Source organism: Natrix helvetica (genome assembly GCF_964273705.1).
Source record: "Natrix helvetica genome assembly, chromosome: 12".
Classification (NCBI taxonomy): Eukaryota; Metazoa; Chordata; class Lepidosauria; order Squamata; family Natricidae; genus Natrix; species Natrix helvetica.
The window spans coordinates 4,173,728-4,191,271 of record NC_138556.1 but is presented as its reverse complement, the minus strand read 5'-3'; the positions used below and the strand labels follow the sequence as shown (position 1 = coordinate 4,191,271).

The 17,544-nt window shown below is 46.9% G+C and overlaps 1 protein-coding gene across 2 annotated transcripts in view; it reads right to left on the bottom strand.

Moving 5' to 3' along the window:
• Positions 1 to 17,544, bottom strand: part of DPP8 (dipeptidyl peptidase 8) — a 43,890-nt gene that overhangs the window by 25,701 nt on the left and 645 nt on the right. Inside the window, exons 1-8 of one of the 2 annotated variants that reach the window (XM_081965215.1) lie at positions 16,830 to 16,848; positions 10,691 to 10,967; positions 7,948 to 8,060; positions 5,264 to 5,437; positions 2,885 to 3,053; positions 1,776 to 1,886; positions 1,411 to 1,539; positions 729 to 790 (exon numbers count right to left, since the gene is read on the bottom strand). In XM_081965215.1, coding sequence (XP_081821341.1) covers positions 729 to 790; positions 1,411 to 1,539; positions 1,776 to 1,886; positions 2,885 to 3,053; positions 5,264 to 5,437; positions 7,948 to 8,060; positions 10,691 to 10,952 — 1,020 coding nt within the window. In that variant the 5' untranslated portion in view covers positions 10,953 to 10,967; positions 16,830 to 16,848. Of the gene's footprint in view, positions 1 to 728; positions 791 to 1,410; positions 1,540 to 1,775; positions 1,887 to 2,884; positions 3,054 to 5,263; positions 5,438 to 7,947; positions 8,061 to 10,690; positions 10,968 to 16,829; positions 16,849 to 17,544 lie in introns of those variants that run through there. The other variant, XM_081965214.1, reaches the window with a different exon arrangement.

The window sequence follows — 17,544 nt, the reverse complement described above, 5'->3', positions numbered from 1 at the left end:
GAATTTCCCAGCCAGCACAATATATGGACTGGCTGGGGAATTCTGGGAGCTGAAGTCCAGATATCTTCAAGTTGCCAAGTTTGAAAAACACTTTTCTAACCCTTTGACGTGACTGCCTCACTCACTCTAACCAATTTTTAAATCTTCAAAAGTTCCCTGATCCTGTCTTCTTTCTCATCCATTACCCGACCAAGTGGCTGGGCATGTTTTTCAAATTAACCCACAACTCGACATGTCCCATAACACCACCTGACTAAAGCCTAGTTTGAAATCACCACTAATTTCCCTAGAAACCAGAGTGACTTGTTCATGCTAAGTCATCAGCCCCCAACACTTGCATTGGTGCGATGCGCGAAGGCCAAATCAACCCCGTTGTGGCTTTGTGCACTGTGGAACCAAACTATGGTTTGTAGCAAGGTGTTTTGTGACTTTGGACACTACAGCTGATTCAATGCACTACAATTCAAACAATACAAGGCATCACATCAGGGGTGAAATCCAGCAGTTCTGACCGGCTCAGGAGAACCGGTAGTGGAAATTTTGAGTAGTTTGGAGAACCGGCAAATAACACCTCTGGCTGGGCCCAGAGTGGGGAGGGAATGGGGATTTTGCAGTATCCTTCCCCTGCCACGCCTACTAAGCCACCTCCACAGAACCCCCCAAAAATTGAATTTAACCATTGCATGATAGACATTTATTCGAGTCATAAAAAAACAGAGGAGGCTTACTCTGCCATCAGATCCAATTGTTATTTCAGATAACTTGAAAGTGACTTTGGGATTTGTGGTGCCTATAAGAGGGGGAAAAAATTAAGAGTTACAGAGGCATTAAAGGCTCCTGATTATGTTTGTTCTCGAAGGTCAGTTGGTACCCAGATACTGTTGTGTTTCTTTACCTCAAGCCACTTCAAGATGTATGGATTTCAACTCCCAGAATTCTCCAGCCAGTCCACACATAACTGGCTGGAGAATTCTGGGAGTTGAAGTCCACACATAACTGGCTGGAGAATTCTGGGAGCTGAAGTCCACACATAACTGGCTGGAGAATTCTGGGAGTTGAAGTCCACACATAACTGGCTGGAGAATTCTGGGAGCTGAAGTCCACACATAACTGGCTGGAGAATTCTGGGAGCTGAAGTCCACACATAACTGGCTGGAGAATTCTGGGAGTTGAAGTCCACACATAACTGGCTGGAGAATTCTGGGAGTTGAAGTCCATATATAACTGGCTGGAGAATTCTGGGAGTTGAAGTCCACACATAATTGGCTGGAGAATTCTGGGAGTTGAAGTCCACGCATAGCTGGCTGGAGAATTCTGGGAGTTGAAGTCCACACATCTTGAAGTGGTTGAGAAACACTGCTTGAAGGCATCACTGGGCCCTTTCTGGAATGTCCCACCAGGTTCACTCACCTGTCTTGGGATACCGAAAAGAATCTGTCCTCCTGGTTTCCAACATGGGGGATGTGACGTGAATAACTTCCACCTCCGACTCGTCGTTTTCTTCATACAGAATTCTAAGAATTTTTCCTCCGCCAACAGCTACCAAGAGGGAAACCAGAGAAAGGCCAATGTATTCCACTTCTCCGCAACAGCTGCCTGAGCTCAGATTCTGTCCGATGACTTACCTTCCAAGGGACAACCCAACTTGGCTTGAGTAAAGTGCACTTTTGCTAATCATGAGTTCGAGAGCCTTTCTGTTCTAATAGGCCAAGGAGGGAGGGCTGACATCAGGGAAGTTAAGGAAGTTTCTTAAGCTGCCCACCGTGATTACTTACTTGGCTCAGCTGCCGGGCACCACCAGTAGCCCGTGTATCTGTCAAACTCTTCCTGTAGCACAAAGGTAGCGACGCCAGCCGACTTGGGATCCTCTTCAACGTTGGCAAGTTCTGTGCAAGCAACATAAGAGGCAAAAGAAAGAAGATAAATGACTGTTGCAAGCTTCAAAATGTCCTTTAGGAGCCACGTGGCACAATACTGCAGGCTACTTTTGATGCCAGCAGCAACCGAAAACCAACGTTTACTGCAAAAAAGGTTGTAAAAGATCGATCATCTGGGTGACCCGATTTATGACTATCATGACTTAAGATGATGATGTGCAGGATCTATTACAGTTGTAAGTCAAGGACAACCTGTAACTGAGCTTAAATTTTAAGTAATATGCAACACACTGGTAGTTCAAAGGCACCACACTGGAGAGCTGAGGCTGGGAACTCCCAAAAATACATTCAGAGAAGGAGGGCTTTGTTTAGGAAGACCAATCATGATTTAAAATCAGAACGAACTAATCAGAGACGAGAAAATAAGCCATGGTTTGGTCTAATCCAGTGATGGCGAACCTTTTCGGCACTGAGTGCTGAAAAGGGAGCGTGCGCATGCTTCATGCTTGTGCACACACATTCATCAGGGCTGCAACCCAGAAGAGGAGCTGCCCAGGGGGCATGCACATGCCCGGAAAATGAATGGTTTCTGGCACACGCATGTGCACCAGCCAGCTAGTCTTCCAGTCACTGGTGTCAGCTGCCCAGCACGCATGTCCACGCTGGAAAACGGAAGACCAGCTCTTCCAGTTTCCAGGACTCCCGCATGCACAAAGACCAGCTAACCATTGCGCACACATGCACCCCAGAAACCCAGAAGAGGAATGGGCAACACCGTGAATGCCAGGCGACACGGCTCTGCGTGCCACTTCGGACACGTGCGCCATAGGGGTGATAACAGGTCTAATCAGTTCCCATGAATAATTCTGCAGATATCTGAATTTGGTGGGGAGAATTTCGTTCATCCACTATGCTCATCCAAAACAGCTGTCATCTCTGCACATCCAGCCAACTCTACTTTATTCAATAAACCATCATTCAACAAACCATGGATCAGTCAGCATCACCTTTATGTACAAAGGTTAACCTCCGCTCTTCTTTGGTTGCCAGGTTGGAGATCCAGATATCGTTGCTATGAATAAAGGCAGTCCAGTTGGCGTCTGCGGGGCAAATCTTCGGATCCATCCGAATATTCGGGCAACTGGTCTCAACCAGATTGGGCTGCAAAGGTTGTTGCTATAATGATAAAAGAAGGTGGAAAGGACTCTTTTGAATCACGTACTTGCCTCCCCAGGACCACTGGCCCACGGTAGCAAAGGGTCAGAGTGCAGTAGGGCAGGCTGCTTCTGCTGCCTGCCTGCAATTTGGCAGTTCAAATCCCACCAGGCTCAAGGTTGACTCAGCCTTCCATCCTTCAGAAGTGGGTAAAATGAGGACCCAGATTGTTGGGGGAAACATGCTGATTCTGTAAAGCGCTTAGAGAGAGTTTAGAGTAAAGCACTGTGAATCGGCATATAAGTCTAAGTGCTATTGCTATTGAATGAAATAAGAGCCGCTCAGGATGGACGTTGAAGAGGATGGGCCAGCATTTGACGCCTTCAGAACATTGGAGAACATAAACCTATCTGTCAAAACAAAGTCCCTGTTCTGACCTAGGCTTCCCCAAAAAGCACGAGGCAAATGAATGTGAATTCCTCCCATTCACATTCAGCCAAGGCCTGGCAAACAGTCTTTCAAAGGTGAATTTATGACCACAGACCTTATCTAGCTTGGAAAGCTGCCATGTAAATATTGTCCAAACGCAGTGCTGTGCAAGGAAAGACTTGGCACAGAGTCTCTGAGAGTCACGGACAGATCTTCACACTCCTGAAACGAACGAAGGAACGAATGGTTTCCTGCAAAAGCCCCCACCCACCCCCTTTCGCTCCTCTTTTATTTTCTATGGGAGGGGCCATTCACCGTCCACCTGTGGCTTTACTCCCAAGTCAACCCTGATTTCCTAGCTGTTCTTTTCTTCTGGCAGCTCTGCACGTGCGCACACTGGGAACAGGCTCCAGCTGTTCTTCTGCCTCACTGCTGTCTAGCTCCAAAGGCAGCTGAGAACTGCCAGATACCTTGGTCCCATCTCTGCCTCTGGGCAGAGCCCTCGTCTGAACCTTCCCCAGCCTCCAGGACTGGCCCATTTTCCTCCCCAACCTCCCCACTGTCCGACTCTGCTGCCAGTTCTGCTGGCCACTGGCGGACCACAACATCCCCTTCATGTAGACTTCAAGACAACTTGTGAACATGTTCAGTTAAAACTAATAGAAACAAGAACAAAATAAAAACATTTCATTGCAAATTTTGATCTGCCCAGAATCGTTTTTGAGAAGGCATAAATCAATGCTCACAAAAACAACTGAAGACTTGGGTCTTCTCATAACAACAAGCCTAGAGTAAGGTCAAGCAACAACTGGAGGGAAGGAATTCAGAGATTCTAGCCAGTTGGTCTAAGGGGGAAAGTGCCAAGTCAGAAACTGAGACTAATTCTGACTGGGCAAAAAAGCTCGGTGGGTGACTTTGGGCCAATCACCAGGAGACGGTGAGTTCTAGTTCCACCTCAGGCAGGAAAGCTAGCTGGGTGACTTTCGGCCAGTCACTCATTTTCAGCCCAACCCAGTTCACAGAGGGGTAGTTGTTGTGGGAAAACAGGAGGAGGAAGTAGTATTAAGTATGTCCGCTACCTTGAGTCATGTATGAAAAATAGTAAAGGTGGGATATACAGTAAACAAATAAATTAAAAATAACAGATCCTTGAGAAGGACTCGATAGATGAATAAAAACGGCAAAATCCAATCTAAACATTTGGCTGACTGTGTGAATAATAATGATAATGATGAAAATAATAATAATAATAATATGATATTTGCAATACATTTTTAAACATTCAGTTGACTGAGTTTCATGAATAAGAGAGATAATGATAATAATAATGGGATTCAGCAACCAACAAGTTTGCTCCAAAGCTCCAGCAGGGAATGATGGTTGGAAGCTGGGAGAGAAGAAGAACCACCCAGAGGTGGCTTTCAGCAGGTTCTGACCAGTTCTGGAGAACCAGTAGTGGAAATTTTGAGTAGTTTGGAGAACAGGTAAATACCACCTCTGACTGGCCCCGCCCCCGCCTGATTGGGAGGAAACGGGAATTTTGCAGTATCCTTCCCCTGCCACGCCCACCAAGCCATGCCCGCCACGCCATGCCCACCAAACCACGCCCACAGAACCGATAGTAAAAAAATGTGAATCCCTCCACTGACCCAAGCCCTTCCCCAACATTTATGGTGGACTTCCATCCAGCAGCAAACCTCTCATCCTCTTCCCCATCCATCCAGCAGGATCAATTTTCTCCTTCCTGCCTCTCCAGAAAGTAAATTACACCCGTTCAGTTCTAACTGGCACGCAACACTTACCGTAAACCCATTTGGGCCGCCATCTTTGACATGGTAGATCCCACTGCCAGCTTGGAATAAAAAGGTGCCACTTTCCCGGTGATAATCGTAGGAGGCGATTCCAATGGTGCCGATGCGTTTCCTCTCCCGCAGCAGCTCCTCCTCTCGCGAGTACATCCCATAATCCAGGCTGGCCTGACGAGAGAGAGGACAGGGACAGAAGGAACGTGTGGGAAAACTAAAACTGTTTATTACAGATAGTCCTTGACGTATAACCATCCGTTTGAAATTACTATGGCACTGAAAAAACTGACTTATTACTGTTTTTCACACATACAACCCTTTCAGCATCCCTGTGATCACGTGATCAAAATTCAGACGCTTTGCGACTGACTTGTATTTATGACGGTTGCAGTGTCCCGGGGTCACGCAATCCCCTTTTATAGCCTTCTGACAAGAGAAGTCAACGGGGAAGCCAGATTCACTTAACAACTGTGTTACTAACTTAACAACTGCTGTCATTCACTTACCAACCGTGGCAAGAAAGGTTGAAAAATGTGGCAAAACCCACTTAACAAATGTCTCACTTAACAACATACATTTTTGGCTCAAATGTGATAAATAGGTTAAGGACTTCCTGTACGTAACTTCATTTGAATTACTTCAAAACAACAATAACCTTGCAATTCATAATTAAGAGGCTGGACTAGAAGACCTCCAAGGTCCCTTCCAATTCAGTTATTCTGTTAAGCTTCTCCCTGATATCAAAGCTGGTGATCCAAAGTAAACCTTTCAAACGACTCAGTCAAAAAGCTATTGATTAAAATTAAATACCTAGGAAAAAGTACTTTGCATGTTTAATAAGTGAAAAAAGTAGAAAGCAAGAAGAACTGTTAGCACTATCAAGATATGGCTGTAACCCTGAAGCTGGCTGAACTGTGGCCATTTTCTTTTTATAGTTTTCTCCAGGGAGATTTCTCTCCTCACTGCTTCAGGGCTGACACAGCCTGGAGCGAAGGGGCCAGGGAGTGGTGGTGTAGGGATAGCTGGGGTGTTGTAGCGTAAATAGAATTCTTTCCCCTGGGAATCAAGGACATTGGTGCAGGTGTTAGAAAGTCGGAGACTGAGGTCCTCTGGCAGATGGATTGTAGCTGATTGGACCCTGTAACTGGGAACTCTGTGAAAGTGACAAAGTTTTACTTTTAATTGGGTGTAAAATTGGCAGAAACTTAGAGCCGGTTTCCTACCAAGTCTGTGCCAAATAAAATGTTCTTTGGGGAATATGGCTGCCTCTGAGTTCTTATTGAATGGGATGTAATACTTGAAACCTTGACAATGGGTCCATATGAGAATTCGCCATGGCCAACTCACCATGATCAACTTGCCACAGCCAACTTGCTGCAGAACAGCTCACCATGGCTATTTCACCAGAGGGCAACTGGCTGGGGGACAAGAGTTACTACACTAATATCAAAGAAAGGGTGGAATAGAATCATTAAAGAAAGGATGCAAAAGGAGGAATAGAGTAAAATGTAAATGTCAAAAATTAAAATATTTTTATTTTATTTTAAATAATTAAATAGAATTGTTACATTGTCCCGCAGCGAGTTGGCCATGAGTTGTTTGTGATGAGTTGGCCGTGGTGAGTTGGCCTTGATGAGTTGGTCTTGGTGAGTTGGCCACGGTGAGTTGGCCATGGTGAGTTAGCCATGGTGAGTTAGCCGTGGTGAGTTGGCCATGGTGAGTTAGCCATGGTGAGTTGGCTATGGTGAGTTAGCCATGGTGAGTTAGCCATGGTGAGTTGGCCATGGTGAGTTAGCCGTGGTGAGTTAGCCATGGTGAGTTAGCCATGGTGAGTTGGCTATGGTGAGTTAGCCATGGTGAGTTGGCTATGGTGAGTTGGCCATGGTGAGTTAGCCATGGTGAGTTAGCCATGGTGAGTTAGCCATGGTGAGTTGGCTATGGTGAGTTAGCCATGGTGAGTTGGCCATGGTGAGTTAGCCATGGTGAGTTAGCCATGGTGAGTTGGCTATGGTGAGTTAGCCATGGTGAGTTGGCCATGGTGAGTTAGCCGTGGTGAGTTAGCCATGGTGAGTTAGCCATGGTGAGTTGGCTATGGTGAGTTAGCCATGGTGAGTTAGCCATGGTGAGTTGGCCATGGTGAGTTAGCCGTGGTGAGTTAGCCATGGTGAGTTAGCCATGGTGAGTTGGCCATGGTGAGTTAGCCATGGTGAGTTGGCTATGGTGAGTTGGCCATGGTGAGTTAGCCATGGTGAGTTAGCCATGGTGAGTTAGCCGTGGTGAGTTGGCTATGGTGAGTTAGCCATGGTGAGTTGGCTATGGTGAGTTAGCCCTGGTGAGTTGGCCCTGGTGAGTTGGCCCTGGTGAGTTGGCCCTGGTGAGTTGGCCCTGGTGAGTTGGTCTTGGTGAGTTGGCCGTGACGAGTTGGCCATGGTGAGTTGTCCCAATCCCCAAGATATCTAGCAAACGTTTTAGACAAATGTTTCAACTGATTGGTGCAGCTTCAGAGGCATTGAGATGAGAAGAGGTCTTGAAAAAGTCAAGATTGTGAGTGCCCTGGGCTCCATCTTGACTTTTTTGACCCCTCATCTCTCTACCAGGGATTCAGATAGGAACTCTAGCTCACCTTCAGGATAGGGAAAAGATGAGGGTTGAAAGAGGGAAGAAATAACCAAACAACATACCTGAAAGAGGTCTATAAGAGGCTTCCAAGACAGCATAAGAATGGCAGCCTTGTTTACCGTTTTGGGGATTTCGGAATAAAAAAGGGTGTTTTCTCTGTTTTCACCGGACATGGCTAATGAGAAAAAGAAAGAAAGAAAGAAAGAAAGAAAGAAAGAAAGAAAGAAAGAAAGAAAGAAAGAAAGAAAAGAAAAAACTACTGATTTTTTCTTTTTACTAGCAGAGTCCTAACCAGAAACTGTCATGCAGACTTAAAATCCAGCAAGTGCCTTAACCAGTTGATTTATAAATGCATTTATTTGCTAATGGTTCCATGATTCCATGCAGACCCAGAGACCTATTCAGAACAGCCAAATGCAAATTCCTCATATCACAAGAGTCATCATAAGAGAAACAAGAACAACTCTTAAGATAAAAAAAAGAGGAACCAAACCAGATGCCCCTCAGCAGGGTGGATCTAAATTTCCAAGCATCTTTGGAAAGACCCAGCAAAAGGAGGATATGGAGAGCTGCCTTTGAAACTGCCTAGTGATGCCTTGGGTGGACTGGGCAGCATACGAGTTTGATAACTAACTAAATAAATTTGTGGTGGGGACACCCAATTTCACAAAATGGGCAGGGCTGTTTCTAGAGCCTTCATACATCGCTCTAAATTCTGTTCTGACTTTCTTGGCAATTATTATTTAAATTTATGATCTCTAAAAACAAATCAACTGTGGATGATACAAAGCAACAAAATAATTCTTAAAACCATCATTACGAGATTAGCTAGGAACCTGCTCCACTCTGCTTCCCTTTAATTAAACCAGGTTTCCTGGTGGGATCCAGGATCTTCTTTCTCACAGCGCCAGTCCAATGGAACACTGATTTATGTGGCTCTTTTAAACCAAACCCACAACATCTGGCTCTTTCCCCCAAGCCAGAATGGTGACTATTTCAAAAGAATGATAACTGAAGAGACATTTGTCCAGAATGGTATAGTGCAGCGATGGCTAACCATTTTTGGATCGCGTGCCAAAAGCAGGGGGAGCGCAGGGGGGTCGTGAACAGGCATGCCACACCCATGCTATGCATACAACCCCAGCGCGCAAGCATGTGCGACCCAAGTGCGCATGCGCGCAAGACCAGCACTCCCCTCCCCCGCTTTTGGTGTGCTTTTTTCGCCCTCCCCAGGCTCCAGAGTCTTTATAGGAGCTTGGGGGGGGGGGCAAAAACAGCCTCCCCCTCTCCCTGAGCTTCCCTGAAGCCTCGGGAGGGCAAAACACAGCCCTACGACCAAACTGGAAGTTTGGGAATGGTGATTTCCGGTTTGGCCATAGGTCCATTTTTTGCCCTCCTGGAGTCTTCAGGAGGCTTCCCTGAAGGCTCCGGAGGGTGAAAAACGGCCTCAAAAGAAGGCTGAAGTCAGCTGGCCAGCGTGCACATGCGCACTGGAGCTGACAGGGCAACGTCTCACGTGCTCTAACAAATGGCTCTGCATGCCATAGGTTCGCCATCACGGGTATAGGGTTTCCTGCTTGAACAGGCGTTGGACTAGAAGACCTCCAAGGTCCCTTTTGTTATTGCATGTTCTGTGGCTGAGCAATGATCACTTTTTCAAATGGATGTTATTGTCTTTCTTTTCAGATGTTCTGGCCTACCGTGTCATTGTTTTTGTTTTCATCTTGCTTACTGTTGCCTTCTGTAGGCCCTGTTTATTCTTGTGCTACAGCAGAATAGGCTGGCTTATCCATTCCACGGCAAATGAGTGCATAAATAAATAATAGGAGGCAATCATTAGGCCTTTACTCTACATATAAATAATAACAATATGTTTATTGTTAATGTATGTTTATTGTTAATATGTTTATTGTTAAAACATAAATAATGTTTTAACAAATGTTCTTTCTTTACTTTAGGTCCTATTTATCACCATTCGGCTTGTAGCTCACACAGTAGGGTTGGAAGGGACCCTGGAGGTCTTCTAGTCCAGCCCCCTGCTGCAGCAGGAGAACTTATACCACTCCAGACAACATTTTCTTGAAAATCTCCAGTGATGGAACATCCACAACTTCTGGAAGCTTAATTGTCAGGAAATTTCTCCTTCTTTATAAGTTGCGTCTCTCTTTGGTAAGTTTCCATTTGTTATTTCTTGTCCTGCCCTCAGGTGCTTTGGAGAAGAGGCTGAGGCCCTCTTCTCTCTGGCAGCCCCTCAAGTAGTGGAAGACTCTAGTCCTTCTCTTTGTTAGAGAAGACACTATGCCAAGTCAACATGGCCTTGAAAGAGGTCAGTGCCTAATATCCTGCCCAGGGGTGAGATTGAAACATTTTAGCAACCAGTCCTCTGCGTGGTTGCTGGGTGTGCGTGGCCATGGAGGGCGTGGCCTACTCGGCCTCCTGCACCATGGCGGGGTGGGTGGGGTGTGTTTTTGCCCTTCCCAGGCTCTGGAGGCTTTTTGTGAGCCTCCGGGAGGCAACAACTGCCTCCCTCAGGCTCTGGAGGCCCTCCGGAGACTGGAAGTAGGGCCGTTTCCAGACTTCTGTAACTTCTAGGAGGCCTGTTTTTCGCCCTCCCAGAGCCTCCGTGTGGGCCCTGCACTCCACCTGGACGCGTGGAGACTCCTGGGAGGGGAGGGGTGGGCGGGGCCAGTCAGTCCTTCCAACTACTGGTTCAGCGATACAAAATTAGCACCCGGTTAGCCTGAACCAGTCTGAACCAGCTGAATCTCACACCTGATACTGCCCCTTTGGAGAGAGTCAACTCACCCAGGTAGTACACCCGGTCTGAATAAGGACATTCTGGGTCATTCCTTTTCACAAACGTGAAGTCGTGGGGCACTTTGGCCATCAGGCAGCTGTGATATTTCCTGGTATCTGCCAGGAGCTTCTTCAGGTGACTCCATGAATGTCTCTCCACGTAATATGGCTCCGGCTTGGCCGTCTCCTCGCCATCCGCCACATTCTCCTTGCACTCGGCCGCCTCAAAGATTTCCAGGGTGGGCTTCTCAGTCTTCATGGCTGATGCCATCACACATCTTGGACTCTGGAAAAGAAGTTCATCAAACCCCTCCTCTACTAAACTACCTACTCGACCCTGTGTTTCCCTTCAGGAACTTTCCACCGCCTCCTTCCATTCCGACTCAGGTTGAGGAAACCTGGAGCATCGCTCAAAAAGATGGGGAACATCTTCAGATGACTGGAAAGCTGTTTTATGGCAGGTGAGCTACAGGCCTACCTGCATCGTAGGTTCCTTTGGGATGTTCAAGAAAGGATGTACAGTGGTGGACAAGGGATTTTCTGGGAACTCTGACAACCACTGAATACTCTTTCTCTCATTTCTGAATTGTGCTCCTGCTCCAGGCTAACCCTCTGGGGTATTAAGTCCACTTTGTATTATTATTGCCTCCTTTTAATGACCCCATAATCCCTTGTGGAGTGGAGTCTGGGCAACTGAATGGAGCTAGCTGAGTGCTTACTGGCCGGATGCCCTTCCTGTTGCCAATGTGGAGTTTTATTCAGCAGATATAATCTCATCGTGCCCAGAGAGAGAGAAATATATCTGCCTCTACCTAGGATAGAACTCACAGCCTCCTGATTGTGAGGTGAGAGCTCCACCTCTAGGCCACTGCAGCACTCACTTTGTTTTATTACTAGGGTTGGTCAGAATCCGCCAGATGTTAGACTGGATTTGGTATTTTTGTCCACCTATCGAGTCCTTCCCAAGGACCTGGGATAGGCAGATGTTTTTTAATAACATTAACAGTATTATCACATTATTATCTGTTCACAACAATGTAAATCACAGCTACCAATTCTTTAGCTGCTGGTTATTATGCTTTGTCACACAGTCAGCCAGATGCTTAGTCTGGATTTAGCATTTTTATCCACCTATCATTACTACTATTACCGGTAGTGCTCAACTTACAACCAAAATTGAGCCCAAAATTTCCATTGTTAAGTGTCATGCCCCTGTCGGATTCTGACTCTGTGGCGGAAGATGAGCTGGAACAACTGACAGCGAGTAATAGGGCAGCTCCGTTGGCCTTGGAGGAAACTGGGGTAGGGCAGAGTCAGTCCAAGCAAGGCTGTTCAGAATTAGCAAGGCCTGCAGGCAGGGAGGAGAGACAGAGCTCAGACGAGGAGCAAGAACCACCCACTCCTGATCCAAGGGCAAGGAGAGTGCAGAGAAGGCGTGATCAGTGCAGACTGAGCAGGCCACTCGGGAGGAGAGCGCCCTGCCCAGCTTCACCAGGCACACCTGGGGAATGAGACTTAAAGGGACGCTGTGGGGAGGGGCATTTGTCGGGAACAAACTCTGAGTTCCTGGAGTGTTGTGTGTTGACGTTGAACTTGCCAAGACTCCTTGCATTCCTGTGTGGCATTCTGGACTGATGATCTGGATCGTTTGCTCCCAGAACTCCTTGCTTTGTTCTTGTTTTGCTAAATAAAGTTGGGATTTATTGCCGTACAGCCTTGGTGCAGACAGGGCTGGCCTGGACTAATTGTGAGCAGAGGCTGTTTGAGGTTTGTTTGGGGGAGATTTGGAGCACTAAAAGGGCCGGTTTGAACTGCCAGCCGTTTGCGTCATCTCTGTGCCCTGCCCTGGGTCATCACCTTAAGTGAGACATTTGCTAGTAAAGTTTTGTCCCATTTTGCCATGGTTGCAAAGTGAATCATTGCAGCTGACAAGCTAATAACACAGTTGTTAAGTGAATCCGGCTTCCACCATTGACTTTGCTTGTCAGGAGGTCGCAAAAGGAGATCACATGAACTCAAGAACACTGCAACCGTCATAAATATGAACCAGTTGCCAAGTGTCTTCATTTGGATCATGGGGGTGCTTCAAAGGTCGTAACTGTGAAAAAGGCCATAAGTTACTTTTTTTCAGTGCCATTGTAACTGTGAACGGTCACTAAATGAACTGCTGTAAGTTGAGGACTATCTGTATCATCATCAACAACATCATCATCATCATCTCTTTTGTTCATTAAATATGAAACTCAATCAACTGAACATTTAAAAATGTTGTTGTTGTTGTTGTTGTTGTTATGATTATTATTATTCCTGTATGTCACTGTTCTGATCACTTCTGGGTAGCTGACACACCCATTGAATAAATTACAATTAGCTAGTGTGATGAATTGAGGGTCTCGTTTTCCCTTGCTACAGGCCTGGCTGAAGGACAAACAAACAAATTGCTATTTATGCCTATTTAGAATAGAATAGAATAGAATAAAGAAGAGTAGAATAGAATAGAATAGAATAAAGAAGAGTAGAATGGAATGGAATGGAATAGAATAGAATAGTATAGAATAAGGGATAGGATGGGATGGAATAGAATAGAATAGAATAAGGGATAGGATAGGATAGGATAGGATAGAATTCTTTATTGACCAAGTGTGATTGGACACACAAGGAATTTGTCTTTGGTGCTTATGCTCTCAGTGCACATAAAAAGGCAAGATACATTCATCTAGAATCATAAGGTACAACACTTAATGATAGTCACAGGATACAAACAAATTTATAATTTATAAATATTTATATATTTATGGCAAACCTATTGGTATGCTGCCTACGCGAAAGTCTTGGGACAGATTACAAGACATCAAAAGTCAAAAAACATCCATTCCATGATTTTGGCCCTTTGTTTTTTCTTGGATCCTACATGTTTTAGTGTGTTACTGGATTTAGTTGTTGTGCTATATATTTTATCTCCAGAGTTAGTAAGGATTGTGGTAGAAAATAAATCACGGAGAATTTAAACAGTTAAATGTTTTTAAAAGGTGTAAAAAGAGAGAAAGCAATGAAAATTATCCAATATTGTTTTGTTTAAAATGAAAAGTCGTTTGGAAGATGCTCCCCAAAAGGTCTAATAATTGATATCCTTTGCACCGCCATCTTATTTTAAGTTTAGGAGTTGCCCAATTTTGTCTACTATTTCTGGATTGGCATAATACAACCAACCAACTGGAGAAGTGACTTTTTAAACAATGCTCTGCTGGTGTTCACTTGATATGTCACAATTTCTTCAAATTTCTAGGTTCTACCATATCTCAAGGGCTAGAATGGACATCTAACACCAAAAATGTCATCAAAAAAGCACAACAAAGAATGTTCTTTTTGTGCCAACTCAGAAAGCTCAAACTGCCCAAGGAGCTGCTGATTCTGTTCTACAGAGGAATTATGGAGTCTGTCATCTGCACCTCCATAACTGTCTGGTTTGGTTCTGCAACCCAACAAGACAGACACAGACGTCAGAGGATAATCAGAACTGCAGAAAAAACAATGGCTACCAATCTGCCTTCCATTGTGGAGCTGGACATTGCACAAGTCAAAAAGAGGACTGTGAAAATATTTACAGACCCCCTCACGTCCTGGACATAAATTGTTTCAATTCCTACCCTCAAAACGATGCTATAGAGCACTGCACACCAAGACAACTACTAGGCACAAGAATACTTTTTTCCCATCACTCTGCTAAACAAATAATATCCTCAACACCGTCAAACCATTCACTAAGGCTGCATTACTATTACTATTAGTCTTCTCATCGTTCCTATCACCCATCTCCTCCTACTTAAGACTGCAGGACTGTAACTTTGTCGCTTGTATCCTTACGATTTATATTGATATTGTTTCCTGATTGTTTATTTGTACCCTATGACTATCGTTAAGTGTTGCACCTTATGATTCTTGGGGAATGTATCTTGTATTTTTATGTACAGTGAGAGCATAGGCACCAAAGACAAATTCCTTGTGTGTCCAATCACACTTGGCCAATAAAGAACTTCTATTCTGTTTTGTTCTGTTCTACTCTACTCTACTCTCGCTCTACTCTACTCTATTCACTCTGGTTGTCTGAATGCAGCCCACTGGGTTTGTTGAGAGTCCCATAGATTTAACATATTAAAAGAGTTGGAAGGGACCTTGTAGGTCATCTAGTCCAACCCCCCCACCCAAGCAGGAGACCCTATACCATTTCTGACATATGGCAGTCCAGACTCTTCTTGAAAGCTTGCAACCAACCCCAGAAAATGGCTTAGCTTAGGTTGGTAGCCTTGTGGAAACACAGGCCTCAAGGACATGAACATAGAATGTGTTGGAAGGGACCTCGGAGGTCTTCTAGTCCAACCCCCCCGCCCAAGCAGGAGACCCGACACCATTCAGGACAAATGGCTGTCCAATCTCTTCTTAAAAGCCTCGAGTGATGGAGCACCCACAACTTCTGGTGGCAAGCTGTTCCACTGGTTAATTGTTCCTCCGGTTAGGAAATTTCTCCTTAGTTCTAGGAGAAATTTCCTAACAATGAGAACAATTAAACTAATGATGGAATTAATGATGATACTGACTTATGGCTTTGTTGAGTTACAGTTCAATGCTTTGTTACAGTTTAATAGTTTAATGAGAGTTCACCAAATCAACATGCATTAAACTATAAGCACAAACGAAGTCATAAACTGGTCTGTTTGTGTATCCTTTTAATAGGGCCTTGCTTGGGGGCTAAATTATCCCACCAAACACAGCATAGATTTTCTATGTTTAAATTGCATTTTAATTAATATGGGTAACCCTCAACTTACAACCATTTGTTTAGTGGCTGTTTGAAGTTACAGTGGCACTGAAAATAGTGACTTATGACCAAATCATGCACTTATGATTGTGCCAACATCCGCATAGTCACACGATGAGAATTTGGGCACTTGGGAATCGAGGACGGTATTTGTGACGGATGCAATGTCCCAAAGTCACATGATCCCCAGCAAAGTCAATGGGGGTACCCAGATTCACTTCATGACTGCGCAATTCGCTCAACAACAGCAGCGACTTGCTTAACAACCTTGGCAATAAAGGTTGTGAAATCGGGCGCAACTCGCTTAACTACGGAGTCAATTCGGGCCCCAATTATGGACGTTAAGTGAACTAGTACCTGTAGTCCAGAAAAGAGGGGGGGGGGACTTTTCATGCTCAGGTTTGATGCCCCAAATGGAAAGGGGAGATCTCTTGGAACACCTGGGTGGAGAATCTTAGAGATCCTGCAGGAGCCCCTTAGCGCTGGGGGCAGGGGGCAAGAAACGGACAAGGGGGGCTATGATATGTCCCCCATCCCATGGATTAGATATAGGGTTAGGCTAGGGTCTCATGTGGATAGGGAATTTTAGAGACCCCCACAGGAGCCACTTAGGGCTGGGGGGGCAGGAAACAGACAGGCGGGTATTATATGCCATATGCCACCCCCAATGCCATAGGTTATGCGTAGGGTTAGGATTAGGATGGGGTCCCATGTGGATAGGGAATTGTAGAGATCCTAGGAAGCCCCCTTGGTGCTGGGGGGCAGGAAACTGACAAGGGGGGCTATGATATGTCCCCAATCCCATGGATTAGATATAGGGTTAGGATGGGGTCCCATGTAGATAGGGAATTTTAGAGACCCTGCAGGAGCCTCTTAGTGCTGGGGGGGGGGGAAAGTAAACCGACAAGGGGGGGAGCTATGATATGTCCTATTCCCCCCCCCCCCCGCATCCTATAGATTATGCTTGGGGTTAGAATTAGGATGGGGTCCCATGTGGATAGGGAATTTTAGAGATCCTGGCGGGAGCCCCCTTCGTGCTGGGGGATAAGTGACTTGCACGGAAGGAGGCTATGGTGAGATCCCAGAACTGGCAGCTCCATGCCAGCTTGTCCAGAACATGGCATGGCTGGAAGCAGCCATCCAACCACCGATGGGGGCAGCGGGGGGGGATACCCCCCATAAATTCCGGAGGGGTGTGTGTCTTGCAAAGTCGGTGTCTGATCGTCCCCACCCAGCCTGGCACGCGCCCACCGCCCCTGGCCTCCCTTCCCACCCCCACCGCTGGCCGAGGAGCAGAGAAGCCGCCTGCTCGGCTGCTGCGGAGGGCATTACCTCGCCTGGCCTCGCCCGCGGCTGCTGCGGCTGCTGCTGCGGCTTCCTCCCGACCCTGCCCGGGGCTGCTGCTTCCGCTCCCCCCGCCCCGGAGCCGCCTCCCCCCCGCCCGCCGCCCTCCTGCCCACCCCGCCCCCGCCGGGCACGGAGGAAGGCCAAGCTGGGAGCGGTGCCCACAGCTGCAGGGGAAGCCCTTGGGGGTAGCCCGAGGGGGTCTCCGCCTGGAGCTATTGCAGGGAGGAGTGGGGCGCAATCCACCCCGGGGGTCTCCCTCTGACCCCCCCCCTTCCCGCCCTCCGGCTGGGGCACCCGAGCCTGGCAGAGCTCCCGTGGCTTGCCAGTTTCCAGCGGGGCTGCCCAGAAGACCCCGACCGGGCTTCATCAACGACCCCCTGCCCTTCCTCCTGCCGGGTGTCAAAGCCTGGCATCGCTGCCCAAGGGGAGCCCTACCAGGGCTTAGTCAATGCCCCCGACAGCCCCTCGCCTTGCCTTCGGGGGCCTAAGCCTGGCAGCGCTCCCCGTGGCCTCCCAGTGCCCAGCGGCACTGTCCAGAAGGACCCACGCCAGGGCTCGTCCAGTGGCCCCCCGATGCCGCCCAGAAGCCCCTCGCCCTGGCTTCCCTCTTGCCTGAGTGCCCGAGCTTGGCATCGCTGCCCGGAAGGAGCCCTAGCCGTGCTTAGTCAGTGCCCCCTTCTGCCCCCCGACAGCCCCTCGC